Source organism: Anastrepha obliqua, chromosome 4 (genome assembly GCF_027943255.1).
Source record: "Anastrepha obliqua isolate idAnaObli1 chromosome 4, idAnaObli1_1.0, whole genome shotgun sequence".
NCBI lineage: Eukaryota > Metazoa > Arthropoda > Insecta > Diptera > Tephritidae > Anastrepha > Anastrepha obliqua.
In genome coordinates this window covers 6,334,402-6,355,466 of record NC_072895.1, presented here as the reverse complement: position 1 = coordinate 6,355,466, position 21,065 = coordinate 6,334,402, and the positions used below count along the sequence as shown (strand labels likewise).

Here is a 21,065-nt window from a genome sequence, read left to right as displayed (position 1 = left end):
ACTTATTGTTTGACCAGTTTGCAAGTAATCCCGAAACAAAATTCCTTTTGCATCCCAAAAACCTGATGTTAAAACCTTTGTAGCCGTTTTCTGGACAGGAACTCGTTTCGGAGCTGAAGAACCAGGTTCACACCACTCTTTAGCTTCTCGCTTTGATATAGCGTCTTGGTGATAGACCCAAGTCTCATCCATAGTAATGAAACGACGCACAAAAGCGATTTTGGCCTTTCGAAAACGTTCTAAATGTTGCTAAGAAACTGGCATTCGAAAGTGTTTTTGTTCCATTGTTAGCGAATGTGGCACTCAACTCAATACTTCAGTCAAAATATTGCTTACACTGCCCAATGAAAAGTCTAGGGCTTCTAGTAAATCTTTCCTACGATATCTGGTGTTGTTGCTGGTCTGGTCTGTTTTGGACGTCCTTGACGTGAACTATTTTTCAAGGCTTGTACGACCACGTTTTGATTGAGCAACCCATCCTTGTACTGCACTAATTGATGGCGAAAAGTCCTTATACACTTTCAATATTCCCTCATAAATTTCATTTACATTTAAACCTTTCAAAAGTAAAAATTCCGATGACCGCACGATACTTGATTTTTTCCGTTATAAAAAAATATTAAGACTGTACCAACATAAAAAAAAAATAAAAAAAATAAATAATGTGCGCGTACACTTCTGTTAGGTGTTTGGCCGAGCTCCTCCTCCTATTTGTGTTGTGCGTCTTGATGTTGTTCCACAAAATGGAGGACCTACAGTTTCAAGCCGGCTCCGAATGGCAGATATTTTTATGAGGAGCTTTTTCATGGCAGAAATACACTCGGAGGTTTGCCATTGCCTGCCGAGGGGCGACCGCTATTAGAAAAATGTTTTTATTAATTTTGTTTTCACCGAGATTCGAACCAACGACCTCTCTCGAATGGTAATCACGCACCAACCCATTCGGCTACGGCGGCCGCCTGTACCAACATAACCAAAATAAATTGAAGACTTTGTTGATTTAGATGCTACTATGAATAGTAACCGCGGAAACTAATACCGAACCACTGTAGGTTTTTCCAAGTGGAGGTAGCCGCAAATTATTACCCACAAAAAAGCGGGGGCTGGGTTGCTTACTGTAAGGCAGCAAGGCGACAATTAAGTTCTTGAACTCGTTGTTTGTGCCTTCGTAATTAGTCGAGGAATGCCTGATTTCTCTCTCCACTGCATCCGTATACTTTGATATTATGCTCTTGGAGACCCGGTCACAGTTGCATGGCTTGACGAGCTGGCCGCACAGAAGACTCTCGAGGCGGTTTCACTGCGAAATGATAGGATTGGGGTTCCCTTGATGACTGTGGTCTGCTCCTGAAAAGATGGACCTCGCGTCAACTCAGAGAACTCGAGAACTGTCGTCTGCTCTTGGCTGATAAAGCCTCAGCTCTCGAAGTTGGTGGGTGTCCTTAGCGGGCATTATCCATTAGGTACTCATGAGGTGAAATTTGGGATTGCAGTCTGCAGTCTGTTCTGCAGAGGACGTCTGGTGGAATCATCTCAGCACCTTCTACTCAGCTGTCTTGCTCACGTTGGGCTTAGATTCAGGCATCTGGGCTCTCAGTTTTTTGGTACACCTGTGGATACAGCAGGTTTAAACATTGCACGCCTGATGAATTTCATCGCATGTATGGTATCACAGTGGACGAATTTGATACTTTGGCTAAGTGGGACCTCGCGTGTGCAGCCATTTATCCTAAACTTACTTGACTTTAGTGTCCAAAAACTTCATATTGAATCGCTCTAAGGAGAAGAATTTTATTACACTAATATCCTACCGAAGTAAACTTTCAAAGGGGTTTATTAAGTAATCTTTTTGGAATCGATTCTAGTAAAACATTTTGTATCTTTCGTTTATCAGCACCCTCCTCACTGTTGACTGTTGATTTCGAGGTTGTAAGAGACTTCGTTTATCGAGGAACCAACATTAACACCGATAATAATGTAAGCCTATAAATCCAGGGGGCCATCTCTATGGTCAACAAGTGCTAGTTTGAACTAAGTAGGCAATTGAGTAGTAAAGTCCTCTCTGGACGAGGAAAACTAACACTACAAGGATCTCATCGTGCCCGTCCTAACGTATGGCGCAGAGGTTTGGACAATGACAACAGCCGATGAGGCCTCCTTTGGAAAGTTTGAAAGGAAGATTCTGCGCAAGATTTTTGGGCCTTTGCATTTTAGTGACGGCGAGTATCGTAGGCGATGGATGAATGAGCTGTATGAGCTGCACGACGAGATAGACATGGCGCAGAGGATAAAGATCCAACGGCTTCGGTGGCTGGGTCATGTCGTCCGAATGGATACAAACGCTTCAGCTCTGAAGGGGAAGGCCTCCCCTACGTTAGAAATATCAGGTGAAGAAAGACTTGGCTTTAATTGGTGTTTCCAACTCGCTCGTCGGTTATCACGAGAATGAAACGACTGGCGCGCTTTGTTAACTCGGCCAAAATCGCGCCGATCAAGAAGACTAATATCTGTGTAGAGTCTAAGACAGAAAAAAAGAACTGCCATTTTTCATGAAGTATAAAAGATATATATTTTAAAAATTTTTACATGAAAGTATGTACAAAACTACCAGTCGCAATTACTCAATAAGCCGTGTAGTCTCCATCGTTGTCGAGTATAGCCTGGCATCTTCTCCAGCTTTTCTGCGTAGCTCGTCGACAAAGAGACCAGATTTTGCGAACTTCACGCGCGAGTTGCTTTAAATCGTGGACGCAAATTTCAAAATTACTTAAAAGCTACTCAAGATTACTGTTTAACCTCCGATTCAAGCTATTTTATTTATATTATTTTATAACTTCTAGAAATACCATATTAACAGATTTTTCTCTCAATTTGCAGCGTGATGTGCTCATACTGGAACCTTCCGGTTCAGATATACTCAGTTGCGTGTCGAAGGGCAAGCGCGAGGTATGTATGCAAATACCAAAATATAAAATTTATATATATTATATATAATTTTTTTTATACCTACATAGCTATATAATTTGTATAGAATGAAAAGAAATAAAAAATTATCTTGTAAAATACTACCGAAGTATCCCTGCAGTTAAATCAATTGGTACCGAACTGGCAAACTGCAAGTTTGCTGTCAGTTGGAAAAGTTCGTCTGCTGGATTTTTCAATTCTAGCAAGTGATATTTTTATGATAATGATGCTCTGTAGCTGTTCAGAGTAGCTGTTCTACAGTGCATCTGAAATATTAAAAAAATTAAATCATGCAATAATTTTTTAAATTCGACTTTTTCTTAAATTCAGGTAAAAAAGTTGAGAATTTAGATCAAAATATGTGTAATTTTTTCGAAAATTTGTAAGTTTGATTTTAATATTAAAAAAAATTTTTTTAATTATTTTAACTCAAAAAATATTTGAAAAATTCAAATATAATCAGCCACAAAATTTTAACTCAAAATGTATTTGAAATATTAAAAAAATTATCACCCACAAAATTTTAACTCAAAATGTATTTGAAATATGAAAAAAAATTTGACTCACTAAATAGGCCTAACATTTGAAGCAGAGCATAATATTTCTTGTCATTTTGTGACTAGTTCAAATCTAGTTACTTTCGGACTAGTTGCGAACTAGTTACCATTTCATGAGATAGAACGTTTGCTGAACAGTTTGGTTTTTCACTGCAGGGGTACTGTACTCCTACATACTCGTACAAGTGTGTACTTAAGTGCATGTACAACACATATGTAAACATGTTACATCATAAGTATTCAGCCACCCATCCACCCTACCTACCTACACTCAATGCACATCACTTCAATGCGAACAAAAGAACACAAGTGTATGGAGAACTAAACAAATTTTGTAGTAATTAGCAAAAACAAAAACAAAAACAAAACTTAATGCAAAATTTTTTGTTATTGAAATTTAATACATAAAATGAAATGATTTGATATAAAAATTTCAATAAATAAAATGAAGTGATATAATATCAAAATTTAATACATTTTCGCTAATAAAATTTATCTGAAAAACTTATTCAATCATCATTAAAACAAATATGCAATTGTGTTTTTTCTCTCTCTCCCTCTCTTATCCCTGCACTTTCTTCCTTATATTATTATTTCTTGTTCCATTCTTTTCGCTATTGTTGTTTTCACGATTTCTTTGCTCTGTGTGTGTTTAACTTTCGTTTTTGGTACAACGTAACAAAAAAACCAAAAAAAAAATCAAAACAACAAACAACTGTAAACAATGTCAACACGTATTACTACTGCTCTCACACACACGCATACACACACACCCATGTTCGAAAACTTACTTCAAGAAGGTGGAATGCCGCAATCACATACGCGTTATACAGCCGATGGACTCTGGGACACGTTTGTATGTTTGTGGTACGAATGCGCACAATCCAAAGGACTACGTGATAAATGTGAGTATAGATAATGGGCAACCATGAATTGCACTCATTGTACATAAATACCTACACACACACATATATATATATTTAATAGCTACATTTGAATATGCTTAAACACATACATACACACGTAGATGCATATCTGAACAAACCAACTATTTCCTTGAATTTTGTTTGGAGCGCCGCCTTTGCTATTGGAAGAGATGTAGAATTTTGGGTATTCAGCTTGTTGTTACTTTATGGAGCTGCTGGTTAACTTTGGCTGGCCACAACTATACAATACTCGTACGTGTCTAGTTTATATGTGTGTGTACGCTTTGGTCGCTTTGTAGCCAAACTAATGAGCGGTGGGTTTGGAATTTTCACCGCTTCTGCTGCTTACACTTCTCTCCTCGCCCGAGTGAATATTACACTACACATAGATATGTACATATCTGCAAAAGCCTCTACTCGTATTTTCAATTTTTTTGGCAACGCTGTGGTAGGCGTAATGAATGAGCACAAATAAACCCGGATTAGTTGGTTGGGCCACAAAGTAGACCTACATAAATATATGTACACACACATCCTCACCTACCAAGCAACTGACAAATGCAGGCACGACAAACCTGAACCCACATTATCTACTTACATACGTACATGGATACATCCATACACACATACATACATACATAATAGCGTGTGTGAACACTTGGACTTGGAGATTTGCTGGGTGGTCAGGGCCATGACAACATTTAAGCATTAAATTAAAGTCACTATGTGGCAAATAGCTTCGATTTAATTGCGTTGAACGGAAATTTATTTAATGCTGCTTAGAGTTGTTGATATGTAAAATGGAAATCAGTGAATTTATTACTCTTTTAGTTGCATAGCTAATGTGAGAGAAGATTACTTCTTTAGCAATTTTGGGATCACACATTGTTGTTGTTTTTTTTTTTTTAATATTTATTTTTAGGACATTGTGGTAGCACACTCCGCTCAAGCGTCCTTGTGGAACCATGTATTTCTACATGTCGAAAAGGATGATTAGTTGCCATTACAACACCTTAGTCTCTCAAGAGTCCTTCCTTCCTCTTCATCGTGTTTGGAATTACAATGCATGTCGATATACATTTTTATATTTTTCGCTATTTCGTAGCATTTTTTGGACAAAAGATGCGGAAGCGTAGTTTGCTCCAAAGATATTGAGCAGCTTTTTTCTGTTTTTCTTCATGACAGACAGCTTCTTCGACAACTGCTCCACAATGGCCGCAAACGGCACTAGTTCGTATTTAAATCAGTGTACTAAATAAAGAGACTTGAAAACTGCGGCATCCAGAGAGTTCAATCGAATCAATGTCCCACAGATATCCTCTCAAGATAGTCTTCTGTGATTTAATATATCTAAATAAATTTTTCGTTCATTAGGAGCAAATAATACGCATAGGGATCTGACAAATAAAGTTCGAGCAGTTTTCCATGAACTCCTCTTCAAAGAAAATCTTTTGTTATATTCCGATGAAAATCATAAATACACCATTCCTGTATAAAAAATCGAATAACTCAGCCATTTTTACTAAATAAAGGCGCTAAACGCGGAGAATCCTTCTAACTCCCAGAATGATTATTGACTGGCTGTTTGTGCACTGCGACCTGAAGAGATCTATTGTGCAGCCATGTAGCCTACTCAAACCGTTTTATGCTGTTAATAAATCCTAAAACTGCTGTAGGCCTGATTTCTACCAGCAGGTTTGGATCTATAGCACCATTTCCCAGGTAATTTAGTCTGCATCGTGCCACTGCTAGGCAGTCGCATAGAACGTGTCTTGCTGTTTCTTGTGCCTCTTTTACGAGTCTACAGGAATCGTTTTCTATCGCACCTATCTTTTTCATTTGATAATTAAGTTTACAGTGTCCTGTTAGAAGTTCACTGTAAAGTTTTATGTCCTTTCTGCTTAGGTTAAGAATTGCTTCTGCCTTTATTCGTTCTGGGTCTATGAGTCTTTTCGACTGCCGCATGCCGGATTGGGCCCTCCAGTAGTCGATTAGGCCTCGTTGTTCCTGCTCACGTAGAAAGGCACTTTTGAAGTTGTTATTTATCTCGCAGAAAGGTTCAGGACCTATGAAGGGAGTGTTTGCCCCCCTTTTCGCTAAAGTGTCCGCAATTTCGTTCCCTTCATGCCCCTCATGTCGCGGAACCCATATCAAGGTAACAGAGTTTCTTGATGCTAGGGTGTTGAGGATTTTAAAACATTCCCAGATCAATCTTGATTGGAATAAGAAGCTATCCAGCGATTTTATAGCTGCTTAACTGTCAGAGAGAATGTTAATGTTGACACCGCGCGTGCCTCTCTGTAGACATTCTCTAGCACACAGCTCTAAGGCGTTGACCGGAAGTGGTTTTGTCCCATTGCTATTGATTTTTTGAAATGTAGTCCGACAATTCCAGCCCCGGCACTACGGTCCTCCATTTTGGACACATCAGTAAGCCCCACCTGTGCGCCCTGTTTTAAGAATATTTCATTGTTTCTCCACGCTTAATGGTCACTAATGACCACCTTGAATTTCTTGGAGAATTCTAGTTTCCTTTCCATCTTGTAGTGCACTGTCAGGCTCGAAGTCAAGAGTAGGTCAAGAGTTTGCACTATAATATGGCGGAATAAAACTAAAGTGGCTCAACCGGTTATCACCTTGATTTATGAAAGACACTCCTGTTAGAGCCATGCGCCTCCTTCCAGGCTCTAATATAGTGTTTTCTATAGCAGTGGCCGTGTGAAAATTCCTGGCCGCTGGTCGCCACGATAACTCAGCTCCAGGTTGTCTGAAAGGAAAAATTCAAATGGCATTTTACTCCTTATGAACGTAGTTTCAGTATGAGCTATTGAAAAAAAAATTTTTCGAAAATTAATATAACTGCGTTGGTTGAAAGACAAAGTTTGTTTTTTCGCACATTTTTTCCTCGGATTTTTGTTTATAAAAAAAAAGTCATGCATGTATCAGTACGAATAAAAATCTCAGAACTGCATAAGGACAGAAGTAATTCTCGGAATAAAAACCGCCGCTCGTCTATTGCTCGCGCGCTTTCTCAGTATTATGGAGCGCGCCGAGTTCATTGATCACGCATAACTTCGTCAATTTAACGAATTTTGTCATGAAATTTCGCACAGAGTTCTTTGAAAGTATAATAAACCAGAATCGGCAAAAAATCGATTTTTTTAAGCCGGGGAATGGGAATCCCCCCTTAAAAAAGTTATACACATCTCTTTAAAATAATGCCTCAAATTTTTATGCAGACAGATAAAATTCAATTCACAAAGTTCACTTTAGTACGCAGAAAAGTTTTCAAGGCCTAACAAGCTGTGCTGCGGAACATGCACACACAGCCATACATATGTATACACATGTATACATACACACATACATACATACGCACGAACATACATACATACACACATGCAGATGTACTATTTTATCGATTCTCTTGTCAGTGCGTAATTGCTGCTGCCAGTTGCGTTAACCTTTAACTCAATTTTTGCAAGCAGTAACCCAATCTAACAACAACAACAACAACCTATGTAACCGAAATTCCAACAGAAACAAAAACAGCTACCAAACTTACCACTCATACCTTTTGCTCCATCATTATTGCTTCCTTTTTCGTTTTTCGTATTTGTATTCCCTACTAACACCAACTAATGCGTTTACTTTGTTTTTCTTTGCTGCTCGTGTTGCCGCTGGCCTCTGGCTGAATACCTTCACCGAAACTCATCGACAACAATTCAACATCACCGAAAATGCTGACGCCGATATGGAACAATCTTGCACGCGAAACACACACACACACACATTCGCACACATAATTTTGCCTACAGGCGAACTTAACACATTTACCCAGATCCGAATACGTGCCTGGCATTGGCTTAGGCATTGGCAAGTGCCCCTACGATCCCGCCGATAACTCTACAGCCGTTTACGTGGAGAAAGGAAATCCCTTTGGATTACCAGCGCTGGTAGGTATAAGTAGATGCAGACGACAAAAGCAAAAAAAAGAAATGGGGAAAAGTTTTGAATGCAAGAAGCTGACGAAGGTGTAAGGCAAGCAAGCACACATGTAAACATCTGTTTGTTTATTTTGGAAGCATGCACTGCACCAGCTCCTTTGCCGCTGCAGCAAAAAGTACAATAAAATTTGCGAAAATACGGTTAAAGTGAAAGAATGAGCGAACGAAAATAAAAGAAGCAACTTTGGAAAAATGTCAATTGTAATAAAATTTGCCAAAGAAGGCCAACACGAAATGTGGCTTTGGCCATGTCCTTCGCCACAGCTGCGGGACTGGCAACCATTTTGCAGCGCGCGCTCGCGCCCGCCCCGCATCTCTTGCCGTACGCTTGAAAGAAAAAATTTCTCGTGCACTGTACGAACGAATTAAATTATACGCCCACAAAGAACGGAAGCGAAAAGGTAGAAAGCCACTAAGTCGTGTTTTTTTTTTTTTGTTCAACATTTCTTTCTTTCATTTTTTCACTTGAAAATGGCTTTGGCAGGGGCCGTGATTACGATTGCCAGCACAAAAGTGGTATAATCAAGAGAAGCAAAAAAAAAAAAAATAATTCCGAATTCTTGGAAAATAAAATCAGTTAGAGCGCAATAATACTATTGACATTGCCGCAATGGTGAATTCGAATTTTTGCCAAAATGGCGCGCTAATTTTACACTTTACTGCCTTGCTTGCCTTGACATCAGCTAGCCGGCCAAGGCGGCAGCCTTCTGCTGTCATTATACGAGCACGAATTATCCTGCTCTTTTTTCCATTCCATTTCGTCTGCGTTTTGCTGTCTTGTTATTGTTGCTGTTGTAAGCTACTATTGTATTAGCACTAATGCGCATGTTTTTTCTACTTGCTTGCTTGTCTTTTTTTCTTCTCTGCTTCTCTATTTTCATTGCAGTATTCCGGCACAAATGCTGAATTTACCAAGGCTGATTCGGTTATATTCCGTTCAGATTTGTATAATTTAACATCCGGTCGGAAGGAGCACAATTTCAAACGCACCGTGAAATATGATTCCAAATGGCTTGATAGTGAGTATAAAAATACACACACACACACCTATTCTATATACTTATCGAAATTTTTTACACTTATTCTATTTCTTCGTCTTAGTTTACTGTTTAATGGGTTAGAAGTTATAGGTGAATAGGCGGCATTAGGTGTCGTAGTAATTTACTAGGCTATTGTCATTGCCACCTGCGCGTTGGCCGGAGGTGAGCGAAAGGAAATTGTAGCAAATAGAGGAGGTTTTTAAAAACTAAGAAAAGTTTAAACTCAAATATTTAAACTGGTAGCGCCTAGGTTTGGAGTTAAGCAACTAAAATTTAAATAAAATCTTGGGTTCATATGAGTTGATATGCAAAATAATGCAAACAACTTTTATACTAGGTTGAATTGGGTAGATTGGAGGGTAATATTGGGGTATAGAAGGACTCACTTAGGCCCAGACACCCTTTGTAATACCACTAATTTGGGCTCAAGTTCCCCTTTTATTTATTTTTTTGGGAATGGCAACTGTTTTCCAAACAGAAGTTTTTGCCATCCTAAAAGCAGCCGAATGGATAATCGAGAGGAGATGGAGCGGGAAATAGATTGGAGTCTTCAGTCACAGTCAGGCTGCATTGAAGGCCCTGGAGAACGCGAAGCAAACCTCAAAGATTGTTCAAGAATAAAAGAAGAAGCTTAATTCTGTCGCAAGACAAAACAGGCTTGCACTTGTATGGGCTCCGGGACACTCCGGTGTTCAAGGAAACGAAATTGCCGACGAATCGGCCAACCGTGGATCAGCGGTGCCCCCACAGGGGCCAGAGCCAATAATCGGAATCAGTCCCGCAGGAATCAAGAATTGGGTCAGCGATTATGAAGGCAATCTACATAAAGAGCGATGGTCCGGTCTGGAACGCTGCAGAACTGCAAAGTGTTTTGTGACAAGTCCGAACAGAAAACTGTCAAACTTTCTACTAAATCTTAGAAGGACAGATATTCGGTTGATGGTCGGCATCATTACAGGACACAACCCATGGGGTCAGCATATGACCACCATTGGAATCATCGAGAACCCGGTATGCCTGTCATGCTTGAAGGAGGCGGATATCACTGAGCACTTTCTCTGTGAGTGTCCTGCCCTTACTAGAGCAAGGCTACGAGTATTGGGTTCCGATGTCATGAGAATGAGTAATATTCGTTCTCTAAAACTGGATGATATTTACAGATTTGCCAAAGAACCTGGAAAATTCTCACAGGACTAGCTATCTCTATCTCTGTCTCTATTCTTTCCTATCTCTTTCTCTTATACTTTTCTCCTTCCCTCCTTGACTATCTATCCCCTTTCCAGAGCTTTAAATACAATGGGCTTTTTAGCCCGAGTGTTTTAGGAGCCACCTAATCTTCTGGTGCTCCTTGGCTCGACCTTTTCAAATTCAAATTCAATTTCCCCTTTTATTTCGCGATGTGGTGAAATCGCTTCTTCTCTCTAATAGCTGACGAAATAAAGAGGATGCCTGCAGATTCTAAGTTTACCTGATATTCAAAGCAGTAAAAGGTAAGCGGTGATTTAGGGTTCTAGCAAGAGTGGGATAGCAGCAGAGAAATCACTATCGACTTTTCCTAATTTCTGCGGATGCCACAGGGCAACCCAGTGTGCTTGGTTATGCTACTAACCACTAATAACTAATGGAAGGTCTGTATATATTGATGAGATGCTTAGTTTTGTTTTCATTCATTCTAGGTCAGACTTGCCTTAGGTTAGGTGAGGTAATGGTGGTGGTCGGTCTGCACGACCAACTCACTTAGGCCTTACTGGTCCGTTGTGATACCACACAGGAACCTCATTTACCTTCCTTCGTGGAACCATTTTGTGGCTCTTATGAAACGTAGTATTGATCCCAACCCCACGCCAGAGATCTGTAAAAGAATTAAGAAAGTATTTACCTAGACAATCTGCTCTAATTTTAGCTAGGGCTGAACAATTGCAAAGGAAGTGCCCAACTGTTTCTTCCTCTTCCTCATCTCTACAACTTCTGCAATATTCATGGGAGAAAACTTCTAGTCTCGAGGAATGCCTGCCAAATAGCCAGTGACGGATTAAACAAGCCACGACCTTCGAGATATTATCTCTTCTGAGACTAAGCAATTCCATTGTTCTTTTCTTGTTTATTGGCGGCCAGAGTAGCCTAGCTGTTAGAAAAGTATAGTATCTTCATTTCTCCATGACCTATTGGCCTCTTGGACGATGTTGTTTTTTATTATTAGTTTACTCGTGGCCACAGGTATTCCAATGGTACTTTTATCACTGAGCAGTTGAAGAGCACTACCTTTTCTGGCTAGCTCATCAGTTTTACAGTTTCCTTCAATATCTCTCTACCCCTGAACCCAAATAAGGCTGATCTTGAATACGTCACTAATATCATTTAGGGCCGCCCGGCATTCCTGTGCAACCTTCGATCTTAGTATAGCCGCATTCATTGATTTGATGGCCATCTGGTTACCCGAGACTTGCCTTACAATGGACTCCGTGGTTTATCTATTGTTCGGTAACGCCATATAGTCCACTTGAGCCAGAGTTCGTTTGAGGTACAAGAGATGCCCACATACTGGACTGAGCTGATTGATTTAAGTTCAGTTCCCCTACTAGCCAGCTCATTCGCGATACAATTTCCAGAAATGCATTTGTATCCAGGGACCCAGACACTGTGCATTGTGCACCGCTTAGTCAGCCCATTTAAGATAGTCCTACATTCAATTGCTTCCTAAAGCTTTCTAGGCATCTTGACTGTCAGAGTAGAGAGTGATCAGGAAACACCATGAGCCAGAACGCAGCTTGTTTTATAGCTATCAAGTCGGCCTGAAAGACCCTGCAATGGTCAGGTGGTCCTTATTGTTAAGTTTTTTAGTTTTTTTTGGCCGCATTTGTGTGCGAAGCGGAGAGAAATGTATCAATCTGATGAGAAGAGCTTGATTCTGCAATGAGGTTCCCACAACCATGTAGCAGGCTTTTTCTACTTAAAATCCCATGTTTCTATGGTCGATGAATTGTCAAAATACTTTTTGGGATAGCTAAAGAGACATACTAGTTTTCAAAATAATTCGCAGAATTGTTTACAGACATTTTTTTTTTTTTGTTCTTAAAGATGTGAAGTAGCATCACTCAGTGAAACATCGTAAATTCAAAACTTTATCAAGCCACCATTTTCAACAGTGAAGGCTGTGCTAAATTTTAGTGATGCTTTTCATCAATTGACATATCCCTTAATTATAAGCAGAAAAAAATCGAGTGCTTGACCTAACATTTAAAAAATGTGGGCATATAGCAAAAATAACTTTTTTTTAATAATCTTTAAACTGTCATATCCCATATAAACAAATTAATCAGAATTGACCTAAATAATAATGGATTTAAATATCAGGAATGAATCTTCTAGTTACTTCATATAAATAATAAAGACTTTAAAAGCCAAAGAAAAGTTAAGAGTAGGTGTTGAGAGCAAAAAACCCCCTCACTATCAAACTTCAGATTTAGTCTTACGAAAGTCAGACAAGTTTTTTCAGGATTATTGTCAAAATAGACCATTATCTAGTAAACTATTGGGTTGGCAACTAAGTAATTGCGGATTTCAGTCATAGATGGCTTCAGTTGAATTCAATCATTTTTATTTCCGCATCGCAAGCTCATAAAAAGTTATGTGCTGTTTATTGTGACGAAGCCTTAAAAGAACGGCAGTGTCAAAATTTCGTTCTGGTGATTTTTCACTCCAAGACGAAAAACGCTCTGGTCGTCCAGTTGAAGTTGATGACGGATCGTTCCAGTACAACACGTGAGATCGCAGAGAAGCTTCATGTATAACATACATGCATTGAAACATTATGGTCCATTTACAATGTGTTAACCTGTCAGAACTGATGCTGACTTTTTTGTGAAGTCAGATCGTGAGTTTTTCTGTGCAGTTTGTACTAAAGTGCGGCGAAACTCAATTCGCTCCCCGCCTCCACCTCGTAACCCACCTGATGCATTGCCGCCTGTGTAGGATTCTAACATTGTTGCTCATGTGCCTGAAAAACAACAAGGACCATCTGTTCCGCCCGTTACTCAAAAGCTAAACAATGGTTAACAGAATGACAAAAGATTGGAATCTTCGTTCACTGCTGTTTTGAAAGAATTAGCTGGGCTTAGAGCAGAGAATGTTAGGGTGCTTTGTCTGCTGCGATCTCTTTATGATGATAAACAAGTGCTACTGGGAAAGGTTGATAATCTAAACTTTAAGTTAAGTATTAGTGAGCATAATTATAATAAACTGCTTAAGCTTGAGATTTGCTGCGATTTGCTCAAGAAACGTAATGAAAATTATTCATTTTTAAAACGACTGATAACTGGCGATGGAAAATGGGTTGTTTACAATAATATCAAGCGAAAAGGTCGTGGAGCAGGCCAGGTGAACCAACTCAAACAACATCAAAAGCTGATATTCATCAAAAGAAGGCTTTGTTATTAGTTTGGTGGAATTACACAGGAATTGTCTACTTTGAACTCGTATCACCCAACCGAACGATCAATTGTGATGCCTACATTGAACAACTAGCGTAATTCAACAATGCAGTTGAAGAAAAGCGGCCCGAATTGACATCATGACAATGCATGGCCACACACATCTTTGGCAACTCGGTAAAAATTATTGAAGCTTGGTTGGGATGCTTTGTCACACCATCCTGACCTTGCACCATCTGAATACTTTTTACTTCGATCTTTACAAAACTCCTTGAATGGTAAAAATTTCATGATGATGATGTCAAATCGCACCTGATTCAGTTTTTTGCTAATAAAAACCAGAAGTTTTATGAACGTGGGATTATGATGCTGCATGAAAGATGGCAAAAGGTTATTAAAGGGGAGTAAAATGGACAGTACATTACAGAATAAAGATATTTAGTTCCATGAAAAAGTTGTCTTTGATTTTCTAAAGAAAATCGGCAATTACTTAGTTGCCAACCCAATACTTCAGAGATTTGACGATATTTGCTAGAACTCATCATGAAAATAAAGTTGCAATAATGTTGTTGGTGAGAGTGGAATCGAAACCGAATTGGCTTGTTTTTAACGAAATAGTGCCACAGCATGACAAACAATTTTTGAAAATTCAGCTTTTCAACTGTTCGTTGAACACTTTTATCTACCGGCCGAATAAGGTTCTATTGCAGTCCCGTATCAATAAATTCTATTATTTTAATTGTTTTAAATTCTATACTTTACCACTTGGTTATTTCTACTATTTTTCTAGTCTTAAACTTTTTTTAAGCGTTTGTTCAAAAATACGAAATACGCCATAATCAGTAGGTGGGGCCTTGGCTGATTTTTTGTTTTCTTACAAAACTTAAACTACCACTTTAAGGCAACAATTTTCAGTTGATGAATAACATAAAAGTTATTTTTGCACCGAGAACTGTAGTCGAATACGGAAAATGCGCTTGAAAAAATTTTAAGATTTGATTACTCGGGTCCCGTCCGATATATAAAAAATTGAAATGAATAGTAGATATTATATTTTGTGCGGCCGCTACTACCATTCGGGAGACTTTCGAAGTCTGCTTAAAACTGGAGATACCCATTTGTGGAACAACATCAAGACGCACATCATAAATAGGACGAGGAGCTCGGCCAAACACCTAACACAAGTGTCAATCATTAATTTTTTTAATTTATGGTCTTTGGCCAATTATGGGTACTTTTTTGGCAGAATGTAGGTCTGAACCGATTTCGGTTGATTATTCGATATTCGATTTTAATATTTCTCAATATTTTTCAAGTGAAAATCGACCTATAAAAAAACTATAGTTACATTTTCAAACGCCAGACGAATCACCCCTTAGTATTAGTTATTGTAATTTACTCCTCGCCCGGCAATGGTAAACCTACGAGAGTAATTATGTCATAAAGAATTGGAAGTCATCTTGAAGAACTCTTGAATTAAATTATCTTAAATTTTTATTGTTATTTTTTTTAGTTAAACTAGATTTGAGTTGTCAGTATTAAAAAACGAAAACTATATTTTATTTAATCTTTAAATATTCTCGAACTAATTTTTAATTACACTTTTTACTTCACCATTCCTTTACTTATCAATTCCATTCACTCATTCTCTTCCCACACAGAACCGAATTTTGTCGGCTCCTTTGATGTTGGCGAATACGTCTACTTCTTTTTCCGCGAACATGCCGTCGAGTATATCAACTGTGGCAAGGCCATCTACTCGCGCATTGCCCGAGTGTGCAAGAATGATCGTGGCGGCAAATATATGATCAGCCAAAATTGGGCGACCTATCTGAAGGCGCGCATCAATTGCAGCATCTCCAGCGAATTCCCATTCTACTTCAATGAAATCCAATCGGTGTATAAAATGCCAACAGATGACACCAAATTCTATGCCACCTTCACGACGAACACACACGGCATTCTCGGTTCGGCGGTGTGCAGCTACGACATACGCGACATCAATGCTTCCTTCGAAGGTGAGTAGCGATAAGAAAATGGGGGGTATTGAAGGGAGGGTGCAAAAAAAATTCTAAATTGTGGTAAAGCGCCGCTCGACATGAGAAGTGGCGGTTGAAAAAGGAGAAGAGGGTGTGTCTGCTGCCGGTAGCAATCTTTCGTTTTTCACATATCTGTGAAGTTTTTCTCCCCAATCTCATTTTTATTATTATTTTGTGCTCGCGTAGATTTATTGCGCCGGCAATTATTCTTGCCTCTCCAGTGCGCTTCAGCTGGCAAAGTCAGTACGCTGTGCGCTGAGGCGTACGCGTGTGTGTATATGTATGTGTGCGCATATATATGTATTATGTCTGTGGATTGTCGATTTGAACGCAGAAACATACATATATGAATCCAGGTATGTTTGTCGCCGCGTCACCTGGTGTGTTCTAGCTGGCTGGTGGGTCTCATATGCGGATGTGCATACGAAAATATATCAGGCAGAAATTGCATTAGGAAAATTGATTGGGTTTCTAAGCGAATTAAAAAGGAATTTGAGATAAATTTTAAACATGTGCAAAGGAAATTTTTATTGAAATTAAAAATGCTTGCATGTCAAAGAAAAATGGTTCTCAAGATTTTTTCACGAGCGCTTCGCGAGAAATGAAATTTGATAAAATTTATTCACAGTTAAGCAAACTGTGAATTTTTAATCGTCTGCAGCTACGTAGTGAATGTGAACTGTGGAATGTTTTGCGCGTTTCAAAAAGTAAGAATTATGGAAACAAATTTTAGCTCTCAACATTCCACCTATACCTGCCCACTTTCACATTACATATAACAAAATCTTTTCAAATAGCACTTTTGAGAGTTTGAAATATACAAGGTGAAGTCCAAAACAAACAAGACTGGCGTCATAAAAAAATGTTTTTGATGGCGTCATCTTTTTAAGGAGTTAGTGCGTCAGAATTTACATCCTTAGCTGACTTCTAGTGAAAGCTTGGTGGCATTCGGTTTAGTGGAAGCAAAGTTATAACGTCTAAAGTGTCAGTATGTTTGTGTCATCGGTACAAAAATGAGTTTCGAACGAAGAGCTAACATCGAATTTTGTTTCCAAACCGGTAAAACCTTTACTGAAACATTTGAATTGATGAAAAAAGTTATGGCGATGATTATCTATCTCGCCGCAGAGTTCATGAGTGGTTTACACGTTTCAGAGATGGTTGCGGGCGCATAAATAACAATGAACATACGAGCCGCTCAAAATCAGTAATCACCGAAAACTACATTAAAATTATTCGGAAATTTAACAAAAGTGAACCAAAATCATCGTTGAAATTCATGGAATCGAAGTTGAATATCTCCAAAACATCGATTTATCGCATTTTAACTGATCATTTGGGCTTACGAAAGGTCTGTTACCTTAATTTAACTCAGGACCAAAAATAGCTCAGAATTCGACATTCGAAAGGCCTCATTAAAGAGGCGAGAAAAGACGAGAACTTCCTTTACAACATTACAACTGGTGATGAAATGGTGGGTGGTGATGTTTTCAACATAAACCCGAGACTGAAACTAAGCGTCAAAGTGCCGAAGGGCAGCAGCACTTCAACATTTTTACAAGTCTTGATTACACAGGTCTGCAAAAAAATGGGTTCGGAATGTTCTATAAAAGTGTAGTGTCATTTCCGAGTCTTTTAAGTATCTCGCTAACTATGGGTTAAAATCACCCGATGTTTAAAGGTGCCAACATCAAGATTTTTGACAGTCATTGATATTTAGATATTTCGGATCTTTCGTTTCTGCCTCTCTTTGCAACAACCATCCTATTCAGTTCCACTACCACCCTTTCTTTGTCACATACTCCCACATTTATTCGTTTAAATGTAATTTTATTATGTGAAATTAAATTTTTAAATTTGTAAACTGAAAATACTTTTTGCCTTAACAAACTTTTGGAACAAAAATATAATAAACAAAATAACCGATTTTCTTCTTCCCGTGCGAGCAGCCAAAATTCTTAATAAACTTTGCCTAATCGAAGTTGCTTTTGTTACTTTCTGTTAAAATACAGTGAAGACAGTATCATACTTTCATAAAAATCGAGAAACAAAAAAACAAAAACAATTATATCAGCACTTCTACTTATAATTTACTTCGTAACAAAATCTCAAAACCTGATCAAATTGTGGTCAAGTGCTTCGAAAATCCCAATTGCATATCAGCAGACAATCGAGAGGTTTTACCAGAAATATGCCACACAATAAATAAATTATTCTTTTTACAAACATATTTTATTAAATTTTAACAAACCTTTTACCGAATCAGAGTTTTTCTGCTGCTCTTCTCTGACTCGTAAATTTCGGTTCCTTTGGTAAATGCGACAAAATTGGGTTTATTTGTAATCGAAATGCAAATAGTTGAGCAGAAAAATTTCTGTAAATAGCCAATTTCTCGCATTCCACAGCAAATGCAAAATTCATATTTCAATTTTGCATATTTACCAAACACACAGCCGAAAAATGTAACAGGAAAATGCATGCACGAAAATTATTATCTCATAACGGCAGCACATCAAAAAAGTGGGACAGTCCGTTGCAAGAATTTTCATATGCAATTTATGGTTTACACAAAATAACAAGCATTTCCCGCTCGCTACTCTGCTGCTCAGCACACCCGCAAAGGTGCCCCAGCAACGGGGCCCCGAAAAAATGCTGCAATGCGGTTAGTGGCTTGTTTTATTGCCAATTTAAATATTTTAAATGCAAAACGAGATTTTCCAAATGCTTTACTTGGCAAAGGCAGTACTTTTTTTATTTATTTATTTGTTTTCATTTTTTTTTTTGTATTTTTTTTTTTAGTTTTGCCAACCAAATTTATATACTGCGAAAAGATCTATTTGCGTTTTTTCGAAAACATTTCTTTCTCGCTTCTGTTTTACACACACACTGACACACTCACTCACCTATCTCGTTTGCATATATTTGCTATTTGCTGCTGTCTATTTGCTACTTTCAGTGCTATTTCGTTTTCGTTTTTTTTCTGTGCTGGCGTCTGGTGCCAAATATTTTGTTGCATGCAATCGGAAACGGCAAATAGCATGCAAAACGCGCTGACATTGCCACCGTTGAAGCGCAAAGCGGAAAGCTCGTTACGCGCTATTTTTCGTTGCTGACTCTAGTATTGTTGTTGCTGTTGTTGCACACGTTGCACATTCATTTTTCGTATTCACTGAGCATTTGCATTCACGTGACTTAATGTGCGTGACAGACACGCCAAACACAGCCAGCGGCCAGCGTGGCGGAATATGAGCAAGATAATAAAAGTGGCAGGGAGAGAGTGAGTGCGGCCCGAGGGGCGTTGGGTAGGCCCTGGGTGACATGTTAGTGTACACTAAGCGCCATTTTTTCAAAGAATTTGTTTGTGGTGACGAAAAGAAATGCGATGGTGACGCTCAAACATGACAGAAATGCGACAACAACAATGGGCGGCGAAAGCCATTTGGATAGCAACAAGAAAAGTTGAAAAATGTGCATTTTTCCATACGCATTTCCGTCCGATTTCCCCCGCCTATCCACACATTGACGTGAAAATACCTGCAAATACATTTTAGTGTGTCAACAGCAACCCAAATAAACCTTCGTATGCCCATACACGCACACATACATACACAAGGAACACATTACACCAAGCGGTTTGTAGCTTGGAAATCTTACAACATCCGTTGTAATGCTAACTCATCATAAATATTTTTTATTTCTCTTTACTGCTCGCGCTTGTCAACACTTTTGTGCCGAAGCTCGTTATAGCAGCTAACAAAAACAACAATTGCTGAGAGCAGGCACCGCTTCAGCCATTTGTGTGGCTTCACGTTAGCGGTGCATGTTGCAATGAATAACGCATTAATTTTTGCGCACACTTGCAGAAATCATTTCCGTTTCCGTTCCCTTTGCATATGCTTTTCCTGTTTCGCAGGTTTCTAATTCCGTCCAGCATTGCGATTTTTCCAAAGGAGGTATAGTGTTTTGAGGACAAAGAAAATGTGGGTAAAAATGTTCGGTCAAGTGAAGGGTTCTGAGCATTTTCAGGCTTTATTGCAACGATGAAATTAAAATAGGGTTCAAAACAAATAGGCCCTATTTTGCTTGACTTCCAGAATTTTTCATTTTCCATTTCCTTCTTCAGCTTACTAAAAGCTGCCTAATTAATTCCAAAATAAAAAGACTAAATTGGAATTGAATTGGACATATGCTCCTCAGGGAAGACGACAATGTTGCCAAAATAGCTTTTCAATAGAATCCGCAAAGGAAGTCGACGTAGAGGCCATCAGACTCAAATTCAGGTTACCGGATCACTGCAGGGTGTTTCAAGCAGAGGTAGCCGCAATCAAGGATGCAGCTGATTGGCTGCTCACATGCGTACTAATAGTCAAGAAAATAAATATTTACTCCGACAGCCAAGCGGCAATAAAAGGACTGGTCAGGGAATGCCTGGCCTCACTTTCGACTGCGTCCGAATTCTTTGACATAAGCCTCATCTGGGTTCCTGGTCACAGCGACATTGCGGGAAACTCTGAGGCAAATCTTTTTTGCGTCGGATGAGATGGAATTATCTCAGCACCTTCTCCTTAGCTGCCCTGCTCTGGTGGGGTTAAGATCCAGGCATTTTAGTTCTGACTTCTTGCTACGCCTGCTGATAAAGCTGGCGTTGACATTAAAAATTAGCAGAAAGTGATTGTGTGTTCTCAGCTGCTGCAACAGCTTGATAATGAAAGTTTTTTGAACCGTATCGTTACTGATGATGAAAAATGTCCTGCTCGAGCTGTAAACTTCTTAAACCAAATTTATAAGAAATTGCATTTTTCCTATGCAAATTCTGTAGTAATTTTCAAAGCGTTGCCGGCGCGTGTAAATATTAAATAAAAAGAATAAATTTTTTTTGTCGTGGAATAAATGTGGAGCGCAAGATTAAGTTAGGTTAGGTTTGACAGCCGCATCGCACATAGAGACAGCGATGCCACTTAGACCCCAAAATGTGTCCGTTGTGAGTCGCAGGTGCTGGCCTACATTTCCCTTTCCTGAGCTTTTGACAAAGCGTAAAAGGTTCTTGATACCCAAAGTGTATAGATTATCTATATTCGTTAAGAAGTAGGATTTTAAAAATC

At 38.9% G+C, this 21,065-nt stretch overlaps 1 protein-coding gene across 1 annotated transcript in view; it reads left to right on the top strand.

The window, feature by feature from the left end:
- Positions 1–21,065, top strand: part of LOC129246407 (semaphorin-2A-like) — a gene marked incomplete at its 5' end in the record, with an annotated part of 88,053 nt that overhangs the window by 28,638 nt on the left and 38,350 nt on the right. Inside the window, 5 exons of the mRNA XM_054885213.1 lie at positions 2,878–2,946; positions 4,319–4,426; positions 8,266–8,403; positions 9,341–9,473; positions 15,586–15,942. Coding sequence (XP_054741188.1) covers positions 2,878–2,946; positions 4,319–4,426; positions 8,266–8,403; positions 9,341–9,473; positions 15,586–15,942 — 805 coding nt within the window. The remainder of the gene's footprint in view (positions 1–2,877; positions 2,947–4,318; positions 4,427–8,265; positions 8,404–9,340; positions 9,474–15,585; positions 15,943–21,065) is intronic.